This window comes from Carlito syrichta, unplaced genomic scaffold, assembly GCF_000164805.1.
Source record: "Carlito syrichta isolate Samal-C Ts95f unplaced genomic scaffold, Tarsius_syrichta-2.0.1 Scaffold121193, whole genome shotgun sequence".
NCBI classification, from domain to species: Eukaryota; Metazoa; Chordata; class Mammalia; order Primates; family Tarsiidae; genus Carlito; species Carlito syrichta.
Window position 1 is genome coordinate 15,001 of NW_007065289.1, and position 9,167 is coordinate 24,167.

The window sequence follows — 9,167 nt, forward strand, 5'->3', positions numbered from 1 at the left end:
GGGTAAAGTTCATCCGCTTGGCTTGGCGCGCAAAGCCTTGCCTCCTCATACGCCGAGCCCCAGCCGGGTCCTCCTCCAGCAAGCCAGGCCGACAAACATACCCTCGTGTCACCTCCAGGCCTTTGCCCAGGAGACCTGGAATGCCAGTTCCTATCGCCCGTCTCCTTCATTTTGATTTTTTTGAGGGTAGCCGATCCCCACTGAGATGAAACGCATCTCGCCGTGATCTGGCCTCCATGGCTGCCTCCACCCTCGCCTCCCAGCGGGTTTTCCCGGCGGCCGGCCCCACCCCCAGCTTGTCCGGCCCAAAGGCAGGACTCTGGAATCTGGCATCCGTGGGTTTTCATCTTGACGTCGTGGCAGTTTTGTATGACCCTGGGCAAGTGACTGGTCTCCCTGTTTTACAGACCTCAGTCTTCTGGTCTGTAAAACAGGGAGAGCAGTCCTCGCCTCACATGATGGTTGTGAGGATAGAATGAAGTCGTCACATATGTTAAGGAGAAGGGATTGCTGACCCGAGTCTGTGCCTTAGTTTCCCCGTCTGTAAACTAAGAGTCCCATCGGTCTCTGTTGGAAACTGGGGGTTGTTGTGTGGCATCTTAGCAAGGCCAGGCCCGCAGGCCTGTGAGATGGGGAAGCCCAGACGCCTGAGACCCCGCCTGACACCCCAAGCTCCCTTCCTGGCCACCCTTCCAAGAAGCGGTGCAGAGGGAAAAAATGGGGCAGGCATGGAGCCTACAGTACATTTGGTGCCTGCCCTTTCCCGGCAGCCTAGCGGGGTGCAGGTGGTGGTGGTGGTGGTGGTGGTGGTGGTGGTGGTGGGAAGGCAGCTGCAGGCACTGAGAAGGTGGCCAGAGGGCAAGGGTCAGGGTCAGGTGGCTCCAGTCTGCCTGAGCCATATTATGAGGGAGCCCACCCAAATCCGAAATTATCTTTTGGGGGGCAGTAGTAAGGCTTCCCCCGCTAGGTAAGTGTTGTAGGAACCCATCGGCATCAGCGTACCAGCTAGGGTTGCTGTGAGAGGCTGCATTCAACTTCAGTGAATTTTTTTTGGAGATTCAATACATTTGACGATTTCATGATGGGCGATTGACACAGTGCACCTGCCCACACCATGCTAAATGTTCAGCAGTTTTTGACCCAAAACGTTATGACCCCCATGCCCCACCCTGCCCATTCACCCCATCTTACCCCAGATGATGTTTTTGTTGCCCTGGATGAATAAAGTCCTCAAAGGAAACATTTTGGAAACAATGTGGAAGAGGTGAAACAAAAAAAGGCAGAAGCACTAAAAGGCATCAAAGTTGACAAGTTAAAACTGTTTTGAGAGTACATGCATAATGAACCTTTGTATACCTAACCCTGAGCTGTACCCTCACATCTTTAAGGAAAAAAATCTGAGGCCAGGTGCAGTGGCTCACCCCTATAATCCCAACACTTTGGGAGGCCAAGGTGAGAGGATTGCCTGAGCCCGCAGGTTCGAGGCCAGCCTGGGCAACTTGGCAAGACCTCATCCCTACACTAAATCAAAAAAGTAGCTGGGTGTGGTGGCACGTGCCTGGAATTCCAGCTACTTGAAACGGTGAGGCAGAAGGATCACCTGAGTCCAGTTGAGGTTGAGGCTGTGGTGGCTGTGAGCGTACCACTGCCCTCCAGCCTGGGTGCAAGAGTGAGACTCCGACTCATTAAAAAAAACAAAACACAACTGTTTTGAACAGTGGAAAGCGTCTTGATGGGTACATTGCATCAAGTGAACAGTACTTTGAAGGTGACTGAAGTTTAAACATGTAAGAATAAATACACATTCATAAATAAATTCCAGGTGTTTTAGTACTCCTTTGTACACAGTAGTCTCGCTCCTGGGAATTTCGGTTTATATTTACACTGCAAAAAGTGCCTGAATTTACACATAAGCAGAGCTAGGAGCTAGACCCCAGTGGTCCCATCTCAGGTTTTCCCTCCATGGATGCCTGTGGGATGTGACAAGTCGTGGGACTCAGGACAGTCCTTGGCTAGGCAGGGCTGAGTCACCTTGGAAGGCAACGAGTTTCCCTAGCCCCTGCCCAATAGATGCCAATGAAACACATAGTAAAAACCTGATAAAATTAGCTTTTTTAAGAAAATGTATGTCTACCCCAGACATCCATCTGCATCCCACATTGGATATCACAATGACCACTTAGAAAGTACTTGCCCCAGAGCCTTTGCCAGTGCTTACAGTTTACAAAGAAGGAAGCAAGGCCAGGCACAGTGGCTCATGCCTGTAATCCTTGCATTTTGGAAGGTTGAGGTGGGAGAACTGCTTGAGCCCAGGAGTTCAGGACCAACCTGGGCAGCATAGCAAGACCTCAACTACAAAAATAAAAATAATTAGCTGAGTATGGCGGACATGCCTATAGTCTCAGCTACTCAGAGGCTGAGGTGAGAGAATTGCCTGAGCCTAGCAGGCTGAGGCTGCAGTGAGTCATGATCATGTCACTACACTCCAACCTGGGCAACAGAGTGAGACCCCCAACTCAAAAAAAAAAAAAAAAAAAAGTAAGCCGGGTTCGGTGGTTCAGCCTGTAATCCCAGCGCTTTGGGAGACTGAGGTGAGTGGATTGCCTGAGCCCACAGGTTCGAGACCCGCCTGGGCAACTTGGCAAGCCCTCATCTCTACAGAAAATAAAAAAATCAGTCGGGTGTGGTAGTGCACGCCTGTAATTCCAGCTACTCGGAAGGCTGAGGCGGAAGGATTGCCAGAGCCCAGCAGGTCGAGGCTGCGGTGGCCGGGAGTGGCCACTGCACTCCAGTCTGGGCACTCCAGTCTGGAGTGAGACTCCAACTCAAAAAAAGAAAAAAAAAAAGTAATAGGGGCTCAGAGAGGACAAACAATTTGTCCAAGGCCACACAGCTAATCAGCAAACAGAGATGGAGTTTGAACACAGGCTGCTCTGGCTCCACAGTCTGGGCCTTCAGCCACCGGGCCAGGACTCCCTTAAGAGGTTTGTGGATGCTGGGCAGGAGGAGGCAACCCTGGGCAGGGAGAAACTGGGGTGGGGTGGGTAGACACTGGAATCTGGCCAAGTACAGCCCCCACCCCCACATGGAGGTGACAACAAGGCTGTTTTAGTGAGCTTTCAGGACCCCAGAGTCATGGTGCACCTCCACCTGGGGCCCTAGTCCTTTGCGAGTTGGCCATCACGGGCTCCCGTGCTGCCCACACATTTCCCCCTCCATTGTTCTCACCCCATACTTGGCTGGGAACCCTAACTCCCTCTGCTCTGGAGTTTCTTACCTCTACATTGCAGAGCCTGTCTCTCCAGGTCTTGGCCCAGGTGAGGGTCCCAAAGTGGTGCTCCTAGAGTGTCTGAGGAGCATACAGGGGCTGACTCTCCTGCCACCCATGACTCTTGCCCCTCTCTGCCTGGTGAGGATTGTTACTCTCTCTTAGGGGGACCCAACTTCACTGATGTTACCACAAAGTCAGCAGAACAGCTGCTAAAACACGAAGTTTATGCTTTAAGTCCTGGGGTCCTGAAATCCAAAAGCCCTGAAAGAAACCACCCCAGAACTTGGACCTCAATTGCTTATTCGGCTTACAAATTCAGTCTGGCCATGGTTTTGCGAAGGCTCCGCCCAGGTCCACGTGGCATCAGCAGGGACAGTCTGACCTAAGTAAGGGTCCACTACTGAGAGGCCTCACACACGGGAGGGGCCCATCTGGAAACCCGAAGAGACCCTCCTTTTCCCTCCTTGTCATGTCATCCCTCCCTGAGCCTCAGGAAAAGGGTTTCAGGGCAAAAGAAACTAGTAAGCCTAACTCCCCCCACGTGTGACCCCATGTGGAAGAGGGGAGGAGCAGAGGGGAGGCCGCAGTGTGCTCCATCATGGGGTTCCCCACACGGAATCGGCTGCAGGCAGAACCCCAGTGAGCCATCTGGAGCCACAGCCCCCGGGGGCAGCGGTAACTTCACTGCTGACGCGCTTTCTGGTGAGCTCACCTCCAGGTCTCCTGGGGAAAGCCAAGCCAAGGTGGGAAGTGGGACAGCTCTGAGGCGTCTGCATCACAAGCTCCTCCTTGATCCTCTCCATGCAGGCTGGTCTGAGTGACCCCTAGTCCTGCCAGCTAGACCCCCCACATCTCTCCCAAGTGATCAGCTTCTCCCATCCCTGGCACCACCACCAGAATCCATGCCACAGAGCTTCCCAGGTAACACTGCAGCAGCCTCCCTTCTGGCCTCCTTGCCTCCCGCATTCACTCTCTGCTAAGCAGCCAAAAGGGCGTTTTCAAAGTACAATCTGTGCAGGCTGCACCACCCCCACCAGAAAGCCTTCCAGGGCTCCTGGGGCTCTTGGGCTGAAACCCTAAATCCTTAGCATAGCGGGAAAAGCCCTATCCAAACTATCCTTGCCGGCCTGTTCTGTCTCAGACCCTGCCACTGGTGGTGTCTACTTCCCGGACCCTGCATGTGCTGCTTCCTCCTCACTACCTGGCTCCTCCCACTCACAAGTCTCATCCTGGTTTGTAGTTATGATTGTCAGGAACTGCCAGTGCTGGCGTTTGCCTGGTACACAGTAGGTATTTAACACCTATTGAATGGCTGAGTAAATAGATCCTTCCTCTGATGCCGCGGATTCCACGGTTATGCCCCCACTTACCTATCCAGTCTCCCATTCCCAAGCCAAGTGTTCCTGTCCCCCACAAGCTTGCCAAAGCACCAGCACTTTCCTTTTATTTTCTTTTTTTTTTTTTTGAGTTGGAGTCTCACTCTGTCGCCCAGACTGGAGTGCAGTGACCGCTCCCGGTCATCGCAGCCTCCACCTGCTGGGCTCTGGCGATCCTTCCGCCTCAGCCTTCTGAGTAGCTGGAACTGCAGGTGCATGCTACACGTCCAGCTAATTTTTTTGATTTATTGTAGAGATGAGGTCTCGCCAAGTTGCCCAGGCAGGTCACGAAAGCACCAGCACTTTTCATCCATTCATTTATTCTTTCATTGATGTGACAAGTATTTTTTAAGTGCTGACTCTGTGTTAGGGATCATCCTAGGCTCTGGGGGATACAGCAAGGAACAAACAAGATTTCCTCAGTTTGGAATGTTTATCTCCCTCCTTTCCATCTATTCTTTTTTTTTTTTGAGTTGGAGTCTCACTCTGTCACCCAGACTGGAGTGCAGTGGCCGCTCCCGGCCACCGCAGCCTCGACCTGCTGGGCTCCGGCGATCCTTCCGCCTCAGCATTCCAAGTAGCTGGAACTACAGGTACGCGCTACCACGCCCGGCTGATTTTTTGATTTATTGTAGAGATGAGGTCTCGCTGCCCAGGTGGGTCTCGAACCCGCGGGCTCAGGCAATCCACTCACCTCAGCCTCCCAAAGGCGCGGGATTACAGGCTGAGCCACTGAGCCCGGCTCTTTCCATCTATTCTTATCAAACTCTTAGTCATCCTTCAAGATCCAACACTAATGTCCCATTCTTTGGGAAGCCCTTCCCCAAAATTCTCCCTCGCACCACCATACCACTCTCAAACACTGCGTGGCCTATCAAGTGATAGGGACCTGGGCGGGGGCTACCCAAGGAATAAGAGATTAGGGGTCTTCAGGGAGAGAAGAGTCTCTGCTGGAAGCTCTGCTCGTAGGCAGAGTCGGGCACAACTGTGCCTCCAGCCCCTGCCCCCTCCCAGAGGCGTGTTTCCCAGCCACTCGGCAGCTCCAGGAGGACAGGCTGCTAGGCACGCCTTTTATTTACATAGAAATATCCAAGGGCCACAAATGCAGGCTGACAGGAAGCACCAGGAGGGGCGCCGAGGAGGATGTGTGGGGACTGGGTTTGGAGCTGGAGCAGATTCAGAATGGCAGGCCCTGAGGAAACCAAAGGCAGAGTCCAGCTCAGAAGCGACTGGTGCGGGGCGTCAGTGCCACGGGTGGGAGTCGGGGGGCCTGCAGTGGGTGCAGAGCCACAGGTCCTGTGGCCCTGCTTTTGCTCTACTGCAGTACGGGCCAGCCTTTGAAAGTTTCTCCTGCTATCTCACCCGAGTCTGCAGGCTGCTATTCCAGCCCCACTCTGAATCAGTCTTCCTGGGTTCTCAGGGACTTGGGTGGTTCCTCCGCCTCCTCTTCATCTTCCCCAAGGTCCTGGCCCCTCACATGGGTCGTCAGCCCAGAGAGGTTCAGTGATCCCGAGGCCACACAGCGAGTCTTCGGGCAGAAGGCAGCTGAAGGACGGGGCTGGGTCACAGCAGGGTGATCTCGCTGGGTGGCAGCGTGAGTCGCTTCTCCCGGGCACTAAGCAGGTTCTCCACATGCACGGCCACCGCGCGACACAGCTCCAGGCCCTGCCGGTGAGAGAGTTCATGCCCAGCCGACACTTCCCCAGCTCTCACCCTGGGGTGAGATGTGGCAGGAGAGAGACAGAGACCGCCCTCCACACAGGGACCCTCGTCCCCAACTCCCCTACGGCCTGGGAGGAGCACAAGGAGCTGGAAAGCCGGAACAGGGCTGCAGGCCGGGAGGAGTAAGCAAGCAGGACAGCAGGTGCACCTGACAGTTCTGTGTGAGCTGTGTGACCCGGACCCCTCACTCCACCTCCCCGGGCCTCTGTGGCCTCATTTGCAGGCTCTCAGTTTACCCCGACCTGCATCACTGAGTTTTTATTGCATGTGAGTCCTTTTTTATTTTTTTCAGAGTCTCATTCTGTCACCCAGGCTGGAATGCAGTGACAAGATCACAGCACGTTGCAGCCTCGATCTCCTGGGTTCAGGTGGTCCTCTTGCCTCAGCCTCTAAAGTAACTGGGACTACAGGAGCACACCACCACACCTGGCTAATTTTTTTTTTTTTTTGCGTTGGAGTCTCACTCTGTCGCCCAGACTGGAGGGCAGTGGCCGCTCCCGGCCACCACAGCCTCGACCTGCTGGGCTCCACGATCCTTCCGCCTCAGCCTTCCGAGTAGCCGGAATTACAGGCATGCGCTACCACGCCCGGCTGATTTTTTGATTTATTGTAGAGATTAGGTCTCGCCAAGTTGCCCAGGCGGGTCGTGAAAATTTTTTTTTTTTTGAGGCAGAGTCTCACTCCGTCGTCCTGGCTGAAGTGCCGTGGCACACTCACCGCCACCTCAGCATCCAACTGCTGGGCTCCAGCGATCCTTCTGCCTCAGTCTTCCAAGTAGCTGGAACTGTAGGCACGCACTATCACAGCTGGCTAATTTTGAGTAATTGTAGAGACGAGGTCTTGCTAAATTGCCCAGGCTGGTCTCAAGCCAGCTGGCTCAGGCAATCCACTCGTCTTGGCCTCCTCAAGTGCTGGGATTACAGGCAGAGCCACCAAGCCCAGCCTAACTTTTTGATTCACTACCAGACTGGTCTTGAATGCCTCGTTCAAGGGATCCTCCCGCCTCAGCCTCCCAAAGTGCTGAGATTACAGGTGTGAGTCACTGTGCCCAGCTAACTAAATCCTTTAGTTTTAAAAAATATTCCTCCAGGCCATGCTCAGTGGCTCAGCCTGTAATCCCATAACTTCTGGAGGCTGAAGTGAGTGGTTTGCCTGAGTCCATGGGTTTGAGACCAGACCGAGCAACTTGGCAAGACCTCGCCTCTACAATAAATAAAAAATTAGCTGGGCATGGTAGTGTGTGCCTGTGGTTCTGGCTACTTGGAAGGCTGAGACGGAAGGATCGCCAGAGCCCAGCAGGTAGAGGCTGGGGTAGCCGTGAGCATGCAACTGCACTCCAGCCTGGGCGACAGAGTGAAACTCTGACTCAAAAAAAAAAATTCCTTCAATCAATAAATGGTAACAGTTTCTAACTCTGTGTTACCATGGTTACCACCTGACACCTACAGTCTAGAATGGGCAGTGATCCAATCTCAGGGGCCCCAATTGGAATTGTAGAAATCGAGCTGCCAGTGTGGGTCTCAGACCAACGCAGTGTCAGAACCACCCCCTTAACCCCCCTGGGATCTCCTGCAGGCGACAGAAGCTGCTCTGAGAGAGGACAGCACTCACTGAGCATCACGGTGTACCATGCCTTGTTCTGAGAGTTCTGTGTGTCTTACCTTTTTTTTTTTTGAGTTGGAGTCTCACTCTGTCGCCCAGGCTGGAGTGCAGTGGCATGCTCCTGGCTACCACAGCCTCGACCTGCTGGGCTCCAGTGATCCTTCCACTTCAGCCTTCCAAGTAGCCAGAACTACAGGCGTGCGCTACCATGCCCAGCTGATTTTGTGTTTATTGTAGAAGCAAGATCTTGCCAAGTTGCCCAGGCTGGTCTCGAACCCACAGGCTCAGGCAGCCCTCTCACCTTAGCCTCCCAAAGTGCTGGGATTACAGGCTTGAGCTACTGAGCCTGGCATGTTTTACTCTTTTTGACCCTTATAGTCCCAAAGCGGTAGGCGCTATTGCATCCCATTCCACAGGTAAGGAAACTGAGGCCCCAGAGCTGTGAAGCTGCTTGCCACAGACCTCCCAGCTGGTAAGATTTGAACCCAGGTGGTGAGAGGCTCAAGGCCATACTCCCACGTGTTCTTTGCTGAGGTTAGCTGTGCCCACTCCTGCCCTGGAAGCCACTTCAGCCAATTAAATCAGCATGTGTGAGATGGGAGTCTTCCCCTCCAGCAGTCCTCTGCCTACCTACATGCTGGTGGGTTCCAGGCTGTGCTGAGATTGTTGCCATGTCAGACAGGTATGGGAACTGAGGTTCAATGGGAAGTGGGGATACTTCGAGATTCCCTCACACAGCCTGTCAGAGGTAGGTAGGATGGGGACCCAGGTCTGCTGGCTGCAACACTGCTGTACTCAGACATCGCCTCCTCCTGGAAGCCCTCCTTGGTTACCTCCCAGATAGCTCAGGTCCCCTCTATACCCTCCGAGCACTGATCAGGTGACCAGACAGAAATAACTGGAGAGATTCCTTGATATCTGAGACCTGAGGCTTTGTGAGGGCCAGGGCCGAGAAGGTCCCAGTCACCTTAGTATTCCTGCAGGTGTGCAGTGCCTTTTACACAGAGATAATCAATGGCTATGTGCTTAACGGATGAAAAAGTGAATGAATGCACCACCTACACATATAGGCCAGAGGCAGAAGCAGCAGCATAAAGAGGTCAGGAGGATAGCCAGGCTCAGTGGCTCAGCCTGTAATCCCGCACCTTGGGAGGCTGAGGTGAGTGGATTGCCTGAGCCCGCGGGTTCAAGACCCG

At 53.7% G+C, this 9,167-nt stretch overlaps 1 protein-coding gene across 1 annotated transcript in view; it reads right to left on the bottom strand.

Annotated features, from left to right (window-relative positions):
* Window positions 1-6,210: 6,210 nt before the first annotated feature.
* Window positions 6,211-9,167, bottom strand: part of MYO15A (myosin XVA) — a gene marked incomplete at its 5' end in the record, with an annotated part of 55,825 nt that continues 52,868 nt past the window's right edge. Inside the window, one exon of the mRNA XM_008048209.1 lies at window positions 6,211-6,312. Coding sequence (XP_008046400.1) covers window positions 6,211-6,312 — 102 coding nt within the window. The remainder of the gene's footprint in view (window positions 6,313-9,167) is intronic.